The 22,820-nt window shown below is 48.0% G+C and overlaps 1 protein-coding gene across 1 annotated transcript in view; it reads left to right on the forward strand.

Annotated features, from left to right (window-relative positions):
- Window positions 1–22,820, forward strand: part of DNHD1 (dynein heavy chain domain 1) — a 61,963-nt gene that overhangs the window by 4,727 nt on the left and 34,416 nt on the right. The window contains 10 exon segments of the mRNA XM_054725675.1: window positions 4,219–5,008; window positions 8,831–8,998; window positions 11,959–12,162; window positions 12,242–12,352; window positions 14,452–14,608; window positions 18,211–18,465; window positions 18,573–18,710; window positions 18,840–18,891; window positions 20,819–21,075; window positions 21,166–21,409. Coding sequence (XP_054581650.1) covers window positions 4,219–5,008; window positions 8,831–8,998; window positions 11,959–12,162; window positions 12,242–12,352; window positions 14,452–14,608; window positions 18,211–18,465; window positions 18,573–18,710; window positions 18,840–18,891; window positions 20,819–21,075; window positions 21,166–21,409 — 2,376 coding nt within the window.

A 22,820-nucleotide genomic window follows, 5' to 3' on the forward strand; every position in this document is an offset into this window, starting at 1 on the left:
ATGTATATATATAAAAATATATATACAATTGATTGACTTTAAGTAAAAAAAAATTACCCTTAATAATGTGGGTGGGCTTCACCCAATCAGTTGGAGGCCTTAAAAGTAAAAACAGATTTCCCTGAGAAGAAATTCTGCCTCAAGACTGAGGCATTAACTCCTACTTGAGTTTCTAGCATGCTGACCTACCCTACAGAATTTGGACTTGCCAGCCCCAAACAATCTTTTGAGCCAATTCCTTAAAAAAAATCTCTGTATACCTGTATCCTATTGGTTCTGTTTCTCTGGAAACCCTGATTGATATAGCATATGTTCTTTTTTAATAGGAGCTGAAGTTATCAGAGAGTAAAATAGAAGAAAATGGAATATGAGAGAGTACAGGAGGTTAGAAAGTTTGAGATAGTCTTTGCACAGAATGAAAGAATGAACTGACAAAAAGAAACAAGTAGAATTTTAGGTGGTGTTGAGGGCTCAGTAGCGGTTACTGAACAGAATTCCCTTCTGTCCTTGTCTATCTGGAAAACCAGTGTGTGTGTGTGTGTGTGTGTGTGTGTGTGTGTGTGTGTGTTTATTAATCCTCATTGGAGGATATTTTTTTCCATTGATTTTTAGAGAGAGTGGAAGGGAGGGGAAAAGACAGAGAGAAACAGTGATGGGTTGCCTCCCACACCCGCCTCTGCAACCAAGGTACATGCCCTTGACTGGAATCAAACCTGCAACCTCAGTCCATGGGCTGACATTCTAATCACTGAGCAAAACTGGCTAGCGCTGGAAAACCATTGTTTTAAGGCCTTCAGCTTTAAAGCCTACTGCAACTCTGTGACTCTTCTTTGTCCTGTCTAGAAGGGTTGCCCATACCCTTATTTATGCCATCACTGAACCCTATTATGGCTTGTTCATCATTATGTCAACAGCACTTTGGAGAGTGCCATGAACAACAACAAAAACACATAGCTAACACATATCATTACATCAAGTGGTTATTATCCACCAGGCTCTGTTCTGAGTATTGTATACACATTAACTCATTTAGTCTCACAACAAACCTACAGGTAGATACTGTGATTATCATCTTCATTTTACAAAAAAATGAAACAGGTAAAACATCCCACAACTAGTAAGTGGTGGAGTCAGGTGTTCAATCCAGGCATCTGACTCGAATCTATCCTTTCTCACTTATGAAGATTGCTATACATTTATGCATTTGTTCCACAAATATTTTCTGATCACCTACTCTTGGTGCCTAGTACAGGGGCTGGGGAGAGAGCAGAGAGCAATCATAATCTGCAACCACAGAGGTTATTCTTCTAGTCAGGGAAACAGACAGCAAGCAATTAAATATTTATAAGGGATGGTAATAAGTGCTATGGAAAAAACTAATGCAGGGTAAGAAGGATAAGGAAGGTGGGGAGAGTTGTTTTGTATTATATAAGGTGGTCAGAGAAGAACTCAATAATATGTTCTCTGAGCAGAGATTTGAAAGGAGGGAATAAGCCTCATGTACATCTGGACGAAGACTGTTCACTGTGGTTTACGCCTCTAGTTGTCCCCAGTATCCATTGTCCCCTTCTTTCTTTACTAGTAGAACCCCTGACTTTTCCAAGCACATGGCCTTTGAAAATAAAGATTTATAATTAACAAAATAAACTGAGGTGGGGGCAGGCTAGAAGGGGTAAGTGTGTGTGTGTGTGGGGGGGGGGGACATATGTAATACTTTCAACAATAAAGATTTTTTTAAAAAATATTAGATTTTTGCAGCTTTCCTTGAAGTTAGGTGTGTCTGTGTGATTGAATGATGTATGCATTGCCAGACTGTGCTCTTAAAAGTAAAGGCATGCTTTCTCCTTTCTCTGTTCCCCCATCTCACTAGTTGGGGTGGGCCTAGCAGATATGGTGGTAAACGCTCTTGGACCTTGCAGACCAGGACCATTTCTCTGGAGAAGCAGAACAACTAACTAAAAGGCTGACATATTAGTCCTGGAGTGGTTATACTTGGACAGTTATGTGAGAGGAAAAAAATGAACTATCATATCAAAGTAATTGTATATTTTGGTCTTTTTGTTATTATAGTATATGTGTGGTAGGAAGAATTTTAAGATGGTCCACTAGGCCCTACCTGGTTTGGCTCAGTAAATAGAGCGTCAGCCTATGGACTGAAGGGTCTCGGGTTCGATTCCAGTCAAGGGCACATGCTGGGGTTGTGGGCTCAAACCCTAGTAGGAGTCGTGCAGGAGGCTGCCAATCAATGATTCTCTCTTATCATTGATGTTTCTATCTCTCCCTCTCCCTTCCTCTCTGAAATCAATTAAAAAAAAAAAAAAAAAGATGGTCCACAAGATTTCCCACTCCCTGTGTACATACTCTACCCTGCATAATCCCTAGAACTTTGAATCTGATAGAGTTTACTTCTGTAATTAGTTTATATTATATGGCACACTTGACTGTAGGAAAGGGAGATTATCTGGTGGGCCTGACCTAATCACATGAACTTTTAAGAGCAGGAACTATTCTTTGGCTGGTTGCAGACGAGGACATCAAAAATATTTGAAGCATGAGAAGTGCTTGAAGAACTGTTGCTGGCTTAAAGATGGAGGGGTCATATAGCAAGCCTCTAGGACTTGAGAGTGGCCCCTGGCTAATGGCCAGGAAGGAACCTGGGACCTCAGTCCTACAACCACAAGGAATTGAATCCCGTCAACAACAGGAATGATCTTAGACCAAGGTTGTAGCCCTTAAAGTAGTGAGAATGAGTTGGATTATGGATATTTTTGAGGCTATAGCCAACAAAATTTGCTGAAGGATGAGACATGGGATGTGGGGATTGGAGGGGGAGAGAGGGAGAGAAGTCAAAGGTGACTCCAAGGTTTTAATCTGAGCAACTGGAAATATTGCCTTGCCATTTACTGAGATGGGGAAGACAGTGAAAGAAACAGCAGATTTCTTTGGGGCAGCGGGAGAAAGAGTAGGGGGCAGTTAGGAGTCTGGTTTTGGACATTTTAAGTTTCTAAATTTGAGATATTCATCAGACATCCAAGCGGAGACATTAAATAGCACTATTTTTGTTTTAATCATTCAGCCCCAGCTCCACCCCCTATTTTGAGCTTATTGTGATCAAGACTTTTGTCTTGCTAGGAGTTGGGGGTAGGTGGGTGGGGTAGGTGGGTATGGCGGAGGTGGGGAGGGGGGGATTGGGAGAGTCTCAAAGATAGGTGGTTGGTGCCTGACGCTGGGTTAGCCGCTCAGTGAATGAACAGGCGCAAGGATTACACCAGCCACGCCGACCCTCCGAGCGGTGCAGGCAGCCAGCACGTTCGGCCTGGCCCTGCCCCCTCATCTCTGCGTATCCGACCCGGGACCCCATCCTCCTGGGCGCTCCAGGCGGCAGCGCTGAGCCTCACGCGAGGGATCTAGTAACCGTTCTAACCCCTGTGAGGAGACGGACCGCTTCCCTTCCCCCGGGGGAACCGCTCTCGGGCCGTCCCCTGGGAGGCCCCCTCCTCACACGCTCCCCAGGATCCCTCCTTCCTTCTCTCCCCGCTCCTCCTCCCGCCAGTCCGCCGCCCCTCCCGACAAGCAGTGGCCACTCCTGCCCGGTCCTCAGCGGCCGCTGCAGCGCAGATAGGACTGGGCTTTGCGGGCTCCCGTGGCGACCCGCTCCCCCTCCTCAGAAGGTCGCAGGCTCCACCCCAGGGACGGCTCCTCAGTTACCGAGGTTCTTGGGGCAGGTTTTCCGTGTGTGTGTCCGTTGGCCTCTGCAGAGGTCACAGGCTTGTCTGTCTGCCAGTCTCTCTGCGTGCGGGTGGCTGTGAGCAGTGGTCTGTGCCCAGGAGCCAAGTCCAAGTTCGTCCATTTGCCCAACAGGTGCTCCGTGATGAAACCTCGGCCGATCTGTCTCCCTTCCCTTACCTTGCCTCCTATACCCTTCCTGCCAGGTGAGGGGGCAGTGGCCTGGCTGGTGGGAAGGAACCTGTGCAGGGAGGGCCCCCACCTCTGTCCTGGGGAGTGTGGGGGGCTTCTTACCAGAGTCTCTGCGGAGGCTGTAGGTAGGGTTGAGGGTCCCAGGAAAGGCCCTCTGCTGGCCTGGCTCTGCCCTGCAGCTCCCATTTCCCTGTCCTAAGCCCCTCCTCTCTTCCTTCCCCAACCCCTTGACCCTGACCATCCCTTGACCAGAGCCTAAGGCCCCCTTCTCTTGCTCCTTTCCTGGGCTGGGCCAAGCAGGTGAGGCCCAGCAGCCAGGAACCTGGAACTGGCAGTCGGAGCCTGAGCAGTGGGCAAGGTCAATTCGCCAGCAGTTGGATGCCCAGCTCCTTGTGGTCTCGGAGACCAGGGTAGACTCATCTCCCAAAGAGGCATCATATGATGCCCCGGAGTCTCAGCACCAGCAGAGGCGACAGAGGCAGTTCCTGCAGGCGGTGACTCAGGCCCTGCCAGGCCTGCGGCGCCTGGTCACTGAGCTCCGCACTCTGTTCTCAGCTGTGCTCCAGGACGGCAGCCTTGCGGCCTGGCACTACCTGCACGAAGTGCTGCGCCTGCTGCCTCCATACCGCACCCTGCTAGTGGGCAACCTGGATTTGCTGCCCTTCCTGGAGCAGCTGTACCGCTGGGCACCCTGGGTCCAAACCCAACTCCAGCTGGACCTGCTCAATGCCATAGACCAGGCCTTTCCCCGAGACACCTCTTTGTTAGAGAGCGCCTCCCATGTTGACTGCTGTCTTCAGAAGCAGAGGTCCCCTCATGGGCCCCCACTCCCAGCATGCCCTTTTGTGCGGGCCAGGAGGAGTGGGCAGCAAGGAGAGGAAATGTTAGCCACGTGGCTGCGACCCCTGACTCTGCCGGAGCTGCAGCACAGCCTGGGCATTGTGGGTGCCGAGGTGGCTCTGAATGAGGCACAGTGGCGAGATGGCCTTGGCCTCCTGCCCTTGGCACTGGCAACGGACATCCCGGTACACTATGAAAGCGATGGCAATGATGACGCAGAGGAGAAGCCTGTTGGAAGAAGAAAGACCAAGTAAGTGAGGGACCCAGTCTGGGGTTCTGAGCGGAGCAGAGAAAGAAGCCAGTTTATGGGTGCCTCCTGGTGGTGGTGGGGGGGGGGGGGGGGCGGGGGTTGGTTGTCAAAAGGCAGCTCTCTATTGATTTTAGTGATTAGCCTAACCCCAAGCCAACCCGGTGTGAGGCTGCTCCTCTCCTCCTTTAAAAACACACACAACAATATATATATATATGTTGTGTGTTTTTTTTCTATCTCTCTATCCCTCTCCCTTGAGGAAGGGAGAGGGATAGAGAGATAGAAACATCAATGATGAGAGTGAATCATTGATCGGCTGCTTCCTGCACACTCCCTACTGGGGATCAAGCCCGCAACCCAGGCATGTGCCCTTGGCTGGAATCAAACCTGGGACCCTTCAGTCCACAGGCTGATGCTCTTTCCACTGAGCCAAACCAGCTAGGACTCCTCTCTTCCTTTTTGTCTGCAAAATTAACCCAGTGATCTTAGTGTTAGTTCCCACAGGGAAATGCAGAAACTTATGAAAATCAAGTCAGCTATGAGGAAGCCAAAGCTTCAGAGGACGGCTTGAGTTTCCAGACTTCTTTCTCCGATGGTGCTGGAAGCCTCCTTAGTTTTTTTCTCACTCATTCATAATCCCTGAGCCTCACCTCTGGGCCGCCCTAGTGCTGGGTGCTAGATGTTGGGTACAGGTCTTCCCCCCTCGGGATGTTTCTGGGTGAGTACTTGTCTGGAGGCCTTTCCACTCACGTCAGCATGAGCTAAGCCATCTCCAGGGCAGCTTCAAGTTGCCAGCACTGCCGGAGGGGACTTTTCTGATCCTTCCAGGGTCTTCTTCCTGCCTTGCCAGTGTGGGTATCCTGGCCCCTCTAGTGATGACCCCCCTCCCCCTCTTCCCCCTTCCCCCAATCTGGCTCTTATTGTTTTCTTCAGGATTTCAGAATGCCAACAGAGACCTCCTTTTCTGAGAGCTCTCTAACTCTAGTCTTGGAATCCCTCCCCAATTCTCTGGATTGATTTTCTTGCATATATATCCATATATATAAAAGCCTAAGTGACCTTTAGGACTGGACGATCAGAAGACTGGCTGGTGCACTGACTACCAGGGTCAGACACTCAATGTAGGAGCTGCCCCCTGGTGGTCAGTGTGTTCTCACAGCCAACCTCCCATGGTCCCTCCCCATGGCAGGTCAGATCAGGACACGGGAAGGGGCGGGGGGGGGGGGGCGGGGGGGACACGGCCCTATTGGCCCTGATCGCCGGCCAGGCCGAGGGACCCCACCCATGCAGAAATTCATGCACTGAACCTCCTGGTTCATAGGTTAATGCTCAATCCCTGAGGCATGCCGGCTGATCATGGGTTGATTTTCTAAGTGCTTTGCAGCTTATGTGTGACACATTCATGATCTGGTTAGTTTTACCTTTAATCTAGCTCGACTTTGTCAGTTTTTGCTCTAAGGTAATAACTGGGTCAAGTTTTCCCTGAAGCCTTAGAGCTCTAATGGTGGACAGAGAGGCAGGCTCCTGGAGGCCCCGATGGCAGGTGGCCAGCGCCTACAATTTATGCCTTCAATAACCCCAGCTGGCTGCCTTTTACACTGTGCCCCCGTGTAAGTTTCCTTTCCTGGGGGAAGTTAACTGAAGTGAAAATGGGCTGAGATGTAAGGAAGGGATCAAGTTTTCTTTGCCCTCTCTTGGACTTGGCTGCAAACCTCTGAGGCCTAGCTAATGTGGCTTAATTTGCATGAAGTTTTCCAGGACTGGTCTCTAAGGCATTCATTCATTCAATACGTATTATGGATGTTTAATATATATTAGGAGCTGCTAGATGCTGAGGATACAAAAGTGAACAAGATGGACTCCATCTCCTCCCTTGAGTCTTATAGCTTAGTTAGGGGGATAAATGTTATATAACTTGATACAAGGAATGTATAATTACAAATTGTGCTAAGTGCTATAAAATCTGGCTGCTCCTCGTGTGTGTGTGTGTGTGTGTGTGTGTGTGTACAGTCAGGGGAAAGCACATCAGAGAAGGAGGAGGTTGGTGAGAGCCCTTTCAGTGGGATTGAGTGAGGAGGAAGCCAGACTGTAGTGCATTCAGGAGTGAATGGGAGATGAAGTAGAAATCGCATTTTACTATTCTTTCATGATGTCTGGCTTGAAAGGGAGGGAGATATAGTAGGACAGAAGATTGAAAGAAGAGTGGTGTCTGGGCAGAACTCTTTTTTTTTAAAATATATTTTATTGATTTTTTACAGAGAGGAAGGGAGAGGGATAGAGAGCTAGAAACATCGATGAGAGAGAAACATCGACCAGCTGCCTCCTGCACACCCCCTACCAGGGATGTGCCCGCAACCAATGTACATGCCCTTGACCGGAATCGAACCTGGGACCCTTCAGTCCGCAGACCGACGCTCTATCCACCGAGCCAAACCGGTTTCGGCTGGGCAGAACTCTTAAAAAAAGGCAGGGGAGGGGAGGATGGAGAGATGCTCATAGCCCTTAAGACAGTGCTTGAGAAGTGGGTGTTCAAATAATATATGTAGAGCGAATGAATAAATGTAGGCTAATAATAAGGAGAACAGATTGAAAATTCCTCGTGAAGAGGGAATAGGGGATCCAGAGCACAAATGGAGGGATTGGCCTTGTAAGAGAAGAAAGGACACTCCTCCCTCTCAAATTGGGGGACAAGTTTAGCATGGGAGCACATACAGATAAACATGCGGGAAGGCAGCTGAATGTGGGGTAGTTAGTCCATGGCCGAAAGCCTCAGTTTTCTCTGGGCAGAGAAGGGAGGGGCTGGGCAGCGTTGGGCACAGGGTGGGGGTTGGTGGAGGCCTGGCCAGCAGCTGAGGACACAGAAAGAGACAGCTGGCTGAGGGTGCCGGTCCTTAGACATCAGAGCAGAGTGAGCCCACAGTGGAGACTGGACACCAGAAACATAGAAAGGAGCCAATATTCCTGGTTCTGTGATCTTCTGAACCTACTTAGATCACGGAGGACTTTAATTGTTAAGGAAGTGAACCTTCAATAGCAGTTACACCATTGCAAGGACGTCCTGATCCAACCTCAAGGTCATAAACCCTATTGTTGATATGAACTTTAGAATAGGATGGTACTGTGTTTGGGTCAATTAGCGACACTGGTATACTTTGGTTAAGTCTAAGTTTAATTATTCAGAGGTGTGTGTGTGTGTGTGTGTGTGTGTGCGTGCGCGCGCGCAATTGAGGTCACTCCAACCAAAACTATTAGTCCAGGTAAAGTTTTTCATGTCCATTCTGTTGACTGGTTTGGTAGAAGTGTAAGAAGATTGAGGGGGGTTGAAGGATGCACCATTGGGTCCTGGCTAGAATGGAAAGGATGTGAAGCTAGAAATTGGGAAGAGCAAGAAAGAGTCACAGGCATGGAGATCAGGTAGGGTTGGGAAGCGGGTATAATGGGAGCAAAGATAGGAGGTCTAGAAGGTTAGAAAGGCTGCCAGAGAGGAGAAATCCAGGGCTTGGGCTTGCAAGGCGATGAGCTGGGGAAATAAAAGTACTCCCCTTACTTTTACTCAGTACTACAAAATACCTACTTCACAGGACATGCAATCAATCCGGAGTGACTCGTCATGTATCAGAGAGGAAGGAGTTGTCCGTGCACACGTCTGTGTGAACGTAGTTGCCATGGACTGGGTGTGCTCGCATAGGTGGCAGAACGGCTCGGACAGTGCCACACCAGGTCCTCTCAGCACCGGACTGACCCAGCTCCTCCTCTCACGGCCAACAGTGGCACCCTGACCCCCTTGCTCTGCCTCGTCTCTCCTGCCTTTTTCTCATCCAGGTCTCGGCTTGACTCAGAAGTTTCTGGAAAGACCAAAAAGAGCAGCACTGGCGGCTTCCCTCCGACTTCCCTCCTGGGTAGCCAGGCGATGGCCGTTCTGAAGACAGACAGATACCTGAAGAAGGTCCACTTCTTCTACCTCAATGTGGCTCCTAGCCGGTACTTTAGGTAAAAGCCTAACCCTAGACCTCAGCTTCTTCCACTCCCTGGTTTCCTCCCATGTTCTCTCTCCATCCTCTCTGCTCTCCTGCACTTTCTCCTCCCCCCGCACCCTCTTTTCTCCTGTCTCCCAGTATCCCACTTCCTTTCCTTCACCTCAGCCTCACGGCCTTTTGTCTAAATCATCCTCTTCCATCTTTGGCTCTGTCTGCTTTATTCTATCCTAGAATAATAGAAGCGTTCGGTCATTCCCTCAGAAAGGAATTTAATGGTGACCTCTCCAAACTCCCGTGCATGAATCGGGTGTTTGTTTAAATGTTTATAGTGTCAGGGAAGTTTTGTGTTTCCCAAAGCATCCTGCTCCTTAGACTGAACCAAAATCTGCTCTCCTTTAACAATTACCTCTCAGTCCTAGTTTGATCTCTGAGGCTATAAAAACAAGGCTCTTCCTCCCACATGACTCCAGAGGCATTCATTCACTTTCTTCCATTAGATCCAAATCTTACATATTTTCAAAAGCCCTGTTCAAGCCCCATCTCTTCTCAGAAGTAATAATAATAATTACCATTAATTGAGCTTTCCTGTATACCAGGCATTGTGTTAATAAGCCCATGAGATGTGTTATTTAATCCTCACCATATTATTTCCATATATGAGATGAGTAGACTGACATATAGGGAGGTTAAGTGACTTGTCCAAAGCCACAGTGGTGGAAACAGGACTTACACCTAGGACTGTCTTAATTTATTTATTTTTAATATATTTTTATTGATTTCAGAAAGGGAGAGATAGGGAGAGATAAAAACATCAATGATGAGAGAGAATCACTGATTGGCTGCCTTCTGCACGCCCCACCCTGGAGATCGAGCTCGCAACCTAGGCATGTGCTCTGACTGGGAATTGAACTGTGACCCCTTGGTTCGTAGGCCGACCACTGAGCCACATGGGCTGGGCTGGACCGGCTCATGCTTTTAAGCAGTATCTGAGCGTCTTATTTCAACATACATGGGTCTCTTTCTCCTGGACTTCCATAGCACTATTGATCTGTATCATCCATTCATTTACTGATCAATTCATTAACAAACGTTCACTGAGAGCATGGGGCCAGTTATTAAGCAACTGTGTCTTGGTTCTCATTTTACTCTTCTCTCTCTGCTTTGTGATACTTGGGCTGAGACTGTGAGCTTCATTTCTCATTTTTCAGCTGGCCTCCTGTTAGGCCTGGTTAAAGGGGGTGCTAGGAGGAGGCTGGACCGCAGGAGAAGAGGAGAAGGGCCTTTCTCCTTCCTTTGCTTGCTCTTCCTGTCAGCCTTGCACCAGGCTGCTTCACCCTGGCAGCAGCCAGCACTTCCTGAATCAGCCTCTTCGTGATCCTGGGAGGCACCAATGCCAGCCAGGTGGTACCTTCCCATCAGAATTCCAAGTCGAAACTCTGCAAGGCCCCTCCTCCAAAATACTTAGGTACTGGTAGCAGCCAGGAAATTGAACTTCCAACTCTACAACCCCTCCTCCAAGCTCACAGCTTCTAAGACCCCAAACATCTTTCCTTTGCTCCTCTAGTTTTGGCGCTGGCATCCGTTTCCTGCAGTCATGATCTCTGTGTTACCTTAGTGTTCCTTTTTTGCTTTCTCAGTTCTCTGATACTAAAAATCACATTCTCACCCTGGCTGATGTGGCTCAATGGTTGGAGCATCTGCCCACACATCAAAGGGTCTTGGGTTCAATTCCCAATCAAGGGCACATACCTGGGTTGCAGGTTCAATTCCCAACCCCAATCAGGGCACATGAGGGAGGCAGCCGATCAATGTGTTTCATTTACATCAATGTTTCTCTCTCTCTCTCCTCCCCCTTCTATTCTCTCTACAAAATCAATGGAAAAAATGCCCTCATATGAGGATTAAAAAACAAAACAAACACACACACACACACACACACACACACACACACACACACACTCTCGATTGGATTCACTTTGTTGTACTGTCTACTGTGGTTTTGATTTTCCTGATGGGACCCTGACAGATACAGTACTTGGTATCATGAGTAGTCCCAGGAAATGAGCTCCTTGCCAATGGGAAATACTAGTAGGAAACTAGTAATCCATGGCATGTAGTGCCATCACAAATAATTAAAATGATCACTTTTGGTGGAATGTGATGAGCTACCTACTGCCACCTAGTGGCGGCTACACATGACTGTCTGGCAGTAATGTTAGTAATGGTAATGATGTGGGATGAGATGCCAATTGGCCATGGTGGAAAGCTAACTAGTTTACTGCAACAAGATACAGCTGTTATATAGCTACATGTGAATTGTTTTGAAGGTGGAATGTAGGTGCATTTCTCCGCAGTAAGAGGATTTGGTGGGGTTGTAAGATAGCTCTGGAGGTGCCTTGTTCACGAGGTGGCAGTTTTCCTCTTTTAGGCCTGTGTCTAGTCTTCTCATCGCCCCTTGCGTTTCCCCATCCTCAATTACTCCAAGTGGCATTCCGTGATTATCTCTGATGTTATTTCAGTGTCTAGAGATATATGAATTTTATCATTTCCAAGCTGCACATTTTTTTTTTCACATTTCGACACCTCTGAATTGCAAAGCATCTTACAGATCGATGGAGTATCATATTGGGAGCATTTTTTTTTTTTTTAATTAAAAAACACTGCATCTTACAATGAATGGCAATCTTATATCTGATGGGATGTAAGGTATCCAGGTCTGGAGATATGAACTTGGAATTGTCTAGGTGCCTCTCTTTTTTTTTCCCATCTATCCTTGGCTTCTATTTCTTCTTAATAATAGTTGATCCATCTGTCTATTTTGAAGATCATTCTGCTATTTTACCTCTCTTCCCTCTTCCACAGCCTTCTTTCCTGCCTCCTTTAAAAAAAAAAAATCTCCCCTCCCTTCTTTTGTCCCTTCCTGAAGCCTGCACAAGTTCCCAGGCTCCCACTGATCAGAGCCCCTTTTTTAAGGCCCTACAGCCTGGTGGTGGTGCCACCAAACAAGGTGAATCCTGAGCACTACATCTTCTCGCCCTTTGGGATCCTGCATGTACATCCTGAGGAGGCCACCGAGACAATGACGCTGGGTACCTGGCACCGCCACTTCGTCCTCTGGCAACAGCTCCAGCTCGTTCCATTCTTCAAGTATTGCCTCTTACGCAAGGCCTGGGCCCGGTAGGCGATGATGGGTGTGGGATTGGGGGGAAGTGTTGCAGAGAGCAAGGTGCATGTGGCCACTCCCTCTGATCCGTAGCTGGAGGAAGACCGTGAAGTTTCGGAGGCTGCACCGGTGCCGGACGTTCCTGGGGAGGCATCTGCTCTTTGCCGTGCCCCACTTTGGAGTGGCGCTGCTCCACATCAGCAGGTGAGGTCTTCAAAACACAGCTTCAGTGGACTTTTAAACATCATTTTTAGAAAACGGAATAACATGTTCCTTGTAGAAAATTTGGAAAATACAAAGAAGCACAAAGGAAAATCAGTTTTAATCCCTCCACCCATAAGTAACCACTATGAACATTTTGTTGCATATTCTTCTATCTTTTTTTCTATCACACATACAATTGTGATCAGACTTTACATATTGTTAAGTAACTCGTTTGTGTGTGTGTGTGTGTTGTGTGTGTGTGGTTTTTTTTTTACCTCTGAATAACATATTCTGAACATATCACTGTGTACTTATGCATTCCTACATCAGGTTACCCCAGATCACACAATTATTAAGTATCACATCTGGGGAATCTAGCTCAGGTGTTTGACTCCACAGTATTACTTGGGTTCTTTCTTTGGGAAAGCTTAGTTGTCTCTATTTTCAGTATGCTCTTGCGTTCTCTGCTCTCCTCAGCCACTCCAATTCTCTTCTGTGACAGGAGTTGCAATCTCAAATGCTTATGGGCCCCAAACAGGAGCTATGGAAGAAATGCAGTGGGTTAGATGCAAGACATGACAAAGTGTGGGGACTGGAATCTGGAGGTGGCATTGGAAGAGAACAGTCATGCTCGGTTCTCATGGACTGTTGCCATTGGGAACAGAGGTCCAGCATGTCAGCCACCTTATTTTTCAGGATTTCCTGGAAATCCACATTTTGTTGTAAAATTTCTTAATTTTACCTGGTTAGCTCAAATTTTTATTAAAACACCATTTCAGTCAGAATGTGGCCCGGGGGCTGCCAGTTTGTAACCTATACGCTGGGCATCCTCCAGCCTAGCCTAATCATCATGATGTTTTGTTTTGTTTTGTTTAAAATATATTTTATTGATTTTTTACAGAGAGGAAGGGAGAGGGATAGAGAGTTAGAAACATCGATGAGAGAGAAACATCGATCGGCTGTCGACTGCACACCCCCTAATGGGGATGTGCCCGCAACCAAGGTACATGCCCTTGACCGGAATCGAACCCGGGACCTTTTAGTCTGCAGGCCGACGCTCTATCCACTGAGCCAAACCGGTTAGGGCATCATGGTGTTAATTAACAGCAGAAGGGCTTGGAGGCTGGACTGATCTGAATTTAAATCCTGGACACTAGCAAGGGGCTTGACTCTTTGAGCCTCAGTTTCCTGACCTGAATAGAGATAAAGATTTCTGCTACACAGTTGTAGTGAGAATTAAATGAGATTGCGAATATAAAATACCATGTTCAGTGCCTCATAATAGGTACCGAATAAATGACACCCATTAGGATCGTCCTCTGATCATTGGAGGCCTTTCATCTCTCTCTCTCTCTCTCTCTCTCTCATCTCTTTTAAGGATGTTTAGAGATGTGGTATTTTCAGGGTGAGTGGTGGGGAATGAGTAACAGAAGTGGGATTCCTCCGGGATAGTCAGCCTATAGGGGAGTGGCAGGTCCATCACCTTTGATCTTCAAACTCCCCTATCCATTTAGACTTTTAGGGCCCTCAGCTTCCCCTAGTCCAGTGATGGGCAACCTTTTGAGCTTGGTGTGTCAAACTTCGCCAAAATACTGAGCATAACTCGGGTAGTGTGTCACTTTGAGGAAAAAACTAACTCCAAGACTCTAGTCGCAAATGTTTCATCTTCAGGAGCAGCAAATGTTTCATCCTCGGCATGCGGCCGCGTGTCATTAGAAATGGCTACGTGTGTCAGTGCTGACACGCGTGTCATAGGTTCGCCATCACTGCTCTAGTCTAAGGAGGAAGCCTCTGCAGTCTCTCCTTCTAAGTCGGACCTTGGGCTCTATTTGACCCTTTCTCCTGGCAGAAAGGTCACTCAGGGTGAACATTTGCACATGCCCCAGGCCTCTCCCGAAGAATTCCCCAGCCAGCAACTTCCTGGGCTTGGATTCTTCCAAAGAACTCTCAAAAGGGAGCTGTGGCTGTCGTCACGGGGGATATTATAATCTTTCTAAACCTTTGCTCATTCTGAGGTGAGCTGAGCTAGTAAGAACTCAAATATGTTTAAGGAGAGAGGGCTGAGAAGCGGCTCTGACCAGCGTGGCCCTTGATTCCAGGCTTCTGCAGGAGCTGCACTCTGTGTCCTGGCTCCCCCAGGAGCCGGACCAGTGCTACGAGCTGCTGGACCTGCAGCGGGCTCTTACCCAGGAGAACCAGAGGGCCCTGCAGCTGCTTTCTCGCTGCCTGCACCTCTGCAAGTCCATCCTTGACATGGTAAGAGGCTCCAGTGTATTGTGACCCCTTTCTCCAAGCTGAGCTGCCAGAGTTCCAGCCCCCTCTTGGCTTGAGCTTCTCCTGGGATCCCCTGGGCGGCCTGGGCTCTGCAGTTGGCTCAGCCATTGTTCTGCCCAGCAACAGCAGCCTCTGCCCCCGGCTGGCTGAATCAGTAACAGGTGGGCAGAGACTTGGACTCAGCCTTTCCCTAAGGGTTGGTCCTGGCCTTGAGCAGGGAGGAGAAGGAACATCTATTTTTCAGTTGTTTGTGCCAGGGGCACTAGGGAATTTGAGAGTTGGAATCCTGATCTTTCATACTGCTAGGCTTATCTTTGAACCAATCTTGCAACTTTGGCAGGTGCTGTGGCTAGTAGAAGCACCCAAAGACAGCATCCTTCCTAACTTTGCCTACTTTGCATCTGCGGTGCATGCCCCCTGCCGAGGGGCCTGGGAGGCCCTGCTGTGTACTTGCCTCTTCCCCATGACCTATCATCATGGTTTTTTGTCTGTCAGGTGGGGCTGGATGACTTACAGAGTTCTCTGGCTAATCACCATCTGTAGATAGTCCAGTTCTGAGAGAGAGGGCCCACCCAGATTTTGTGAAAATGAGAAATGATGTGAAGGAGGCCTTGGTACATTCATACAGGGAAATGGTCTTTAGCCTCCTGACAACAATAGCTGGACCTGGCATTGCACTGAACTGAATGGGGCAAAAGGTGGGGGTGAGGGGCTCCATGGCCTTTCTCTACCTCCAGTTCCTAATTCCACCTTTGTTTTAATGTTATGAAACGAGTTATACCTTTCTTATAGTCAGTAGTTTATATATAGATATAGATATATAGATATAGATATAGATATAGATAGATATAGATATAGATATAGATATAGATATTTATATAGATTTATTTATTTATTTTTCACCCAAGGATATTTTCTCCATTGATTTTTAGAGAGAGTGTAAGGGAGGGAGAGACAGAGAGAGAGATAAACATTGATGTGAGAGAGACACATCAATCGGTTGCCTCCCACACACACCCTGGCAGGGATTGAGCCCGTAACCAAGGTATGTGCCCTTGACCAGAATTGAACCCAGAACCCTTCAGTCCTCGGGCCCTAGTGCTTATTATAGGTTATGCTGTATAGTAGGTGCTCAGTGAGTATTTGTTGAATGAATGAATGTCAAGTGTGAATTTGTATCCATATCTTTCTCCCAAGCAATATAAGAACCTTAGCACTCTCCTAATTTCCTTCCTCTCCTCTTTCTCTCTTCACCCTCTACCCTTTCTATTGTGCTCATATTAATATCTCTTGGAATTTAAATTGATTTCTTATGAACATTCTTGTTTTACAGCCTACCCATTTTGAATTAACAATATGTTTCACAAATTTCTGTGCTCATTAAATCTACTCATAGACCATTTCATCCTCTTGTATTCATTTCTCTGTCAGAAATATACTAGTGTTATTGGGTTTGGTTGTTTCTTTAAGAGAAAATCTGTAAATAGTAAATGTGTGGAGTGTTTATATATCTAAAAATGTCTTTACATTCTCAAACATCAGCGATACTGTGGCTAGATTCAGAATTCCGCTTTAAAAAATGTCCTCAGAACTTTGAAGATACTGCCCCTAGTGGTGAGGTTTTAAATTGTGTTCTGATTATGTTCTGTTGTAATAATTACTATTTGTCTGGTTTTATCTGAACTGGCACTCAGCGAGCTCTTTAATGCAAGGTGACAGATTTCTTTTACAAATATTTACTGTGGAACTGCCAGTGCCCAGCCTTGGGTTAAGCAATAGAGAAGTAAAATGTGTGTGGAGGCCTCCTCCTCAAAGATTTTACAGTGCCGCGGCCGAGGCACACAAGTAACTAGATAATGAAGACGCTCTGGACTCGGGGCCCTGAAGTGGGAAGCACTTGGTACTGAGAGCACTTTTTTCTTCATGTTCAATTTTGTTTGTTTGTTTGTTTGTTTGTTTGTTGGAAGTATTACACGTCTCCTTTTTTACCCAATTAACCTCCCCTCCCCCCCGCCCCCGCGTCACTCCCACCCCCAAAGGCAAGCCCCTACCACCCCAGTGTCCGTGTCCATTGGTCATGCTAATATGCATGCATACAAGTCCTTTGGTTGATCTCTAACACCCCCCCGCCCGCCTTCTCCCCAAGGTTTGACGTCTGCTCAGTGCCACCTTGTCTCTGGATCCATTTTTGTTCATCAGTTTATGTTGATCATTATATCCCACATATAAGTGAGATCATGTGATATTTATCTTTCTCCGACTGGCTTATTTCGCTTAGCATAATGCTTTGAGAGCATTTTTAAAAAATATATATTTTTTATTGATTTCAGGGAGAGGGAGAGAGAGAGAAACTTTAATGATGAGAGAGAATCATTGATCAGCTGCCTCCTGTACACCCCCTACTGGGGATCAAGTCCCTAGCTCTGACCAGGAATGGAACCCTAACCTCCTGGTTCATGGATCGATGCTCAACCACTGAGCCACACTGGCCGAGCGGTATTGAGAGTATTGCTGGAGCACAGAAGAGGCTGTCTCGCCAAGTCTGAGGGCACGTGTGTGTGATATGCCTGGCTGAAGCCTCAACTGCCTATGTCTGGGTCTCAGAAGACTTGGATTTGTGCTCAGGATTAGCAGAAAACAGTTCATAGTCACCAGTTCGTTTTAATTACAAGCTCTATGGAGCATCAAAAAGGACAAGAGAGCAACAAGGACAAAATGTCCATTTGGCCAAGAATATCTTTCTGGTATCTCCCCTCTGCTCCTCAACAGGACGGGCCCCCGAGAGGTGGTACCTGTCAGCAGCCTTTGTAGAATGAGGCCCCTCCCAGATGTGAGAAGAACCCACAGAGAAGCTCCTAGACTTTTATCTCACATACCCCCACCTCCCACAGAAAGTCTGAGCCAGTACACATAGACAGCTTCTGCTCTCACATAAGGCAGTGTTCTGCTGGTCAACAGGCCACACCACCCAGCCCAGTGATTTGAGTCCACATCCTGGAATTATTGTGGCCTTACTTACCCAACCTTTCTCTTTTTTTGTCTAATCTGTGCCATGTGGACCTACCTGTTTACACATGCACAAATTTTCCTACTTGAGTCCCCCCCTCGGGGCTTTTAGTAGGCAGGCCTGACCTATCAAAATAGTACATTGTGGCCTCTCAATATATATTCTCAATTTCACTTCTTCCCTGGTCACTTAAAGATGTCTGGGGCTATCTCCACTAAAAAGCAGCCCGCTGTGTGTAAATCTAGGTTCTAGGGTTCTGGCTCCAAGACCTGAGCATTTTGCACAGACCAGTGGGTCTCCAGTTTGCTCTCTATCCCTCATTCTTGTCTTGAAAATTTTTTTTAAATTGATTTCAGAGAGGAAGGGAAAGAGGGAGAGACAGACAGAAACATCGATGATGAGACAGAATCATTGATTGGCTGCCTCCTACACGCCCCCCATGCGGGATCGAGACCACAACTTGGGCATGTGTCCTGACCCAAGGAATCGAACCCTGACCTCCTGTTTCAGCCACTGAGCCACCCTGGCTGGGCCATCCTTCTTTCTCCAGTGAGTTTTCCACTCTCTGTGCTGGCAGGTTCATGAGGATACATATCAAATGCAACAGGGCCTGCAGGAGCGAGTGAGGAACTGCGAGAGGGTCAGAACAGACCAAGGCTCCATATACCTGCGGAAGGTGCAGGGCCAGCAGCTGGAGCAGAAGCTGAAGCGAGTAGAGACCTGGCTGCTGCAGCTGGGACAGCTGGCCCGCCTGGTGCACTACATGATTTGCCAGAACCTCGTGTCTATCATAGAGGAGAAGATAACCTCTTTTGTGGCCAACATCCTGAAAGTGAGGTGGTGGTGGCATGTGTGGAGGGGGCCGGCAGTCGAGGGCCAGCTGGCGCGGAGCGGATACTGACATCTAGCCCCATGACCTCTCCTGACCCTTCTTTATAGGCCCCGAGGCAGAATCCCTTTCTCTTGGCCCAGCTGGTCTTTGACAGTAGTGGCCAGCTGTCTCATGAGCCCTGTATTGAAGACATAATCCAGATTATAACTGGGGGCCTACAGTTTGTCAAGGCTTCTGCTCTGAAGGTATGCTGGTTGGGCAGGGGTCGGCTGTAGGAATTCCCAAATTTTATCCTCTGTAATCGGAAGCTTTCAGCCTGGTCCTAACCCTCATTGTTTTCCATTTCTGCCCCTTCACCATATGGTGACATGCAGGTAATGAAGTCTACGGACCTGAAGAGCTCTGGGGATTCCCTGAATTCTGAAGGTATTTAAGGAGACTTAGGCTGAGGGTAGGAGGAGGGGAAGAAGCAGGGAGGGCACATGCAGCGTGCTAATGGCATTGCCTGAGAGTCAGGCCTTGGGTGTGGGTGGAGAGGGGTCAAACAATGAAAACAAGAAGTCACAAGGGAGGTGCTTCCAGGCTAGGCCCAGTGGCTCAAAAACGCCAGCAAGTACCAGCTCTTTATATCCGTCCCCAACTCCTTCCTGGGTTTAGCTATAGGTAAGGGCAGATCTGCTTAGAGGCGTGTGTATGTGGTAGGAGAGGCTGCAATCACAAACATCTTTTCATCCTCTGGCTTACTGCCATATAACTGCAAGATGAGCTGCAGTTCTAAGCATCCCATCCTCAAGCAAAATCAGGGGAAAGGGGGAGGCAAGGGAGAGAGACACGAGCGGAAGTAGGGAGGCGAGGTAGAAGAGTATTGCCAACAAGACAATGAGATTTGATGGCGACTTGGGCTGGGCAGAGGGGCAGGCAGTGGTAGAGATGGTGAGAATGGGTTGCATTCTGGATATATTTTTAATGTAGAGCCAACGGGATTTTGTGATAGCTGGCTGTGTGTTGAGAGAGAGAGAAGAGTCAAAGACTAAAATTTCTGACTGGAGCAACTGGAAGAATGGAGCTTCCATTTGCTGAGGTTGGAAGACTGCAGGAAGAGCAGTTTTGGGAGGGAGAAATCAGAGCTCATTTTTGGTCCTATTGAGGTACATATTAGACATCCAAGTAGAGAGGTAGAGTAGGCAGTTGTTTAAATGGGGTTGGCATTCAGGGAGAGATCTGAGCTAAAGATAAATTTGGAAGCAAATAGAAGGTATTTAAAACCATGACACTGGATGAGCTCACTTGGAAAATGAGTACAGATAAGAGATCTGAGCACTGTGTGTGTGTGTGTGGGGGTGGGGGTGGGGCGGCACGGGCAGGCACTATAATGTTAGGTGTTGCTAGTAAGAATCTAATTTATAAACATTTTGATGCTTTTTTCCCCTTTTTAATAACATTTTTTGTTGTTGTCAATCCTTACCTGAGGATATTTTTCCCCACTGATTTTCAGAGAGAGTGGAAGACAGGGGGAGAAACAGAAATATCTATGTGAAAGAGACACATCGATTGGTTGCCTCCGCACAGGGCCGGAGATTGAGCCTGCAACTGAGGCGTGCCCTTGACCAGAATCAAACCCTAGACCAGTGGTTCTCAACCTGTGGGTCACAACCCCTTTGGGGGTCGAACGACCCTTTCACAAGGGTCGCCTAAGACATCCTGCATATCAGATATTTACATTACGATTCATAACAGTAGCAAAATTACAGTTATGAAGTAGCAATGAAAATAATTTTATGGTTGGGGGTCACCACAACATGAGGAACTGTATTAAAGGGTCGCGGCCTTAGGAAGGTTGAGAACCACTGCCCTAGACCCTTCAGTCGGTGGGCCGATGTTCTAACCACTGAGCAAACCGCTAGGGCTAAATTTTTTAATGCAAATACAGACTTTGTCAATTAACCAGTTCCCAAGAAGTTACAAGGGAGGCCAGGTTTAAGGATCCTTGAGGAGGATGAGTATTGGCACGCTCAACATCCTTCCCCGCCTCCTCCTACAAACTGCGCTTCCCAGACCCCCTTGCAGCTAGAGTGTTTTGCAGCTCTTCTGGGTATTCGCAACCCACTTAGTGTTCTATAATGTCCTTCTGCTTACACTAGCTAGAGTAAACTCTCTTCTCTCCACCTGAACCCTAACTAATGAATTCCTCCATGGGTCTGGTGTTTGTAATATAGATGTACGTGTAAACTCACTCATGAGCAGGGTGTGTGTGTGTGTGTGTGTGTGTGTGTGTACACATTTTAGAGAGGGAGATTGTGTGGGGGCCCTGGAGGGCACTCACGGACAATTATGGCATGTGTCCCACTAGAAGAAGAAGAAGAAGAAGAGGGCTTGAACACGGAAATCCTGATGCCCAGGTCCCAGGGTGATGCTGTGCAGATCTTCTGTGGCCCGAATGTAGGATTGGTGTGGCCCTGGAAGTCTCACACAATCACTGAAGCGCTGGAGGTCCATGGGTACCGGCTGCGGAGCCAGTACTTGCCCCCCAATTACAAGCAGCTGCAAGAGGACCTAAATAACAACCCTCGAATCCAGCAGGCACTGGCTGTACAGCAGGCCCTGCTGGAGGTGAGAACAGAGACGGAAGGAGGGGGAGGCTGCCTGCCAAGCCCCAGCACAGTCACCCGCCTCTGCCCTAAGCACCTTGTCTGCCCCTAGGACATGCTGTGGGAGGTGCAGGAATTCTGCGGGAACTATCACTGGTTGACAGGCATTTATAAGTTTCTGCAAGCCTGGGGGCCTCAGAAGCTGGAGTCCATGAGAGGTTGTCCTGTCAACAACTATGAGATGCTGGTGAGCCACCTGGACGTTTGGCAGGCCCGTGTCTCCCGTATACCGATCGAGTTGGTCACAAAAGGCAAGTTGCTGCTGCTGAGCTGCCGTGATATACAGGCCGACCTGGGTGAGTGCCGCTTCCCCTCCCTCCTTTTCCCTCCGCCTCCTTACCCCATCCACGTGGCGTTCCTGGTGTCTGGAATGTCCGCCGGGGACCTTCGCTGCAGGCCCCTCATTGGAGCTGCAGAGCTTCCCGGAGCCCCAGGTCCCAGCCCCTTCCCTGTGCAACTGCAGGTGTGACCCCCGAAGAGGACAGCCTCTCCATCTGTTTTGGCTCTGCCCCTTCCCCATTCTCCTTCGGAACCATGTTCCTGTCACCTGACGCTTTCTGTTCTTATGGCGTGGAGTTCAACCAAATGCAACTGAGAAAAATCTTAGTGTCCACTTCCTGCAGGGACGAGATACCATCGGACCTGTGCTTTCCCTGTGAAGGTGGGAGGCCGTGGAGCTGGGGCCCGAAAGAGTTTGCCTGAAAGTACTTGCCTGCCCAGCCCGCCCTGCCTTTGCTCTCCAACTGATGAAGCACTTGCCTAAAGTGCTCCCCTCTCACCCTCCCCCTTGTCCTAAATGTACAGGGGGTTAAGCTGGCAAGGAAGGAACAGGGAGGGCCTGGGACCGGCCTGCTTTTGTTCTGACCCTGTTCGGGGCAGCCTTTGCTCCACCGTTACTTGGAGAGCCTGTGTCCTTTCTAGTTTGTTTGGCTTCTTGATTCTTAGTCCAGAATCAACTGGCTTCTTCAAAAAGAGCGGATGGAGAGAGAAAGCATGGGGTTCAGAATCCTGGCTCCGTTTTCCACTGCTGCGTGGGACCTCTGGTCACTGAGCTTCAGTGTTATTTGTAACATGGGCAAAATAACGAGTCACTCCCAGGGTCACGGCAGGGAAGACTGAATGAGATATCACGTGTGATATTCCCAGCTTTGAGTATGGCATGCAACGGGTGCTTAATTTTTTGATAAGAACAACTCACCATAGTGGGTAATTATATCTTTCACTGTTCAAGGGAGCCCAGTGAGAAGAGGAACAGAGTGGGAGGATAAAAGGGTAAACTCAGCCAGCAGGATTAGAGCAGACAGAAGAGGATAAGGTGACATGAAAAAAATTATCCTTTACACTTCATCCTTTACTCTTTCCTTTCCCTAACTCCACCACATCCAACCTGTCGCCAAATCATTTCCGTTCTCCTAAACACCTCTCAAATCTGTTCAAATCTGTTTTCCCCGTCCGTTTCCAACGTCAGCCTAAAGAACCGTGGCACTTTATCAGTCCATTGCTCCTTTGTGCCACACTGTGTCGCTGTTGAGCTCCCCTCTGCCTTCACTGTAATGGGAGTGAAGCAGCACCATGGCAATGGCCTAGCTCCTGTCAGGCCAGAGGGATAGTTTGAAAAGGGTCAGTTCCCATCCTTGTGTTCTCTTCTACCTGGGGTGCTCCTCAATAGTTCCCTTTCTCTTGGTTTTCTCAGCTCTTGGTGCCCAG

The sequence above is a fragment of the Eptesicus fuscus genome, chromosome 13, assembly GCF_027574615.1.
Source record: "Eptesicus fuscus isolate TK198812 chromosome 13, DD_ASM_mEF_20220401, whole genome shotgun sequence".
Classification (NCBI taxonomy): domain Eukaryota; kingdom Metazoa; phylum Chordata; class Mammalia; order Chiroptera; family Vespertilionidae; genus Eptesicus; species Eptesicus fuscus.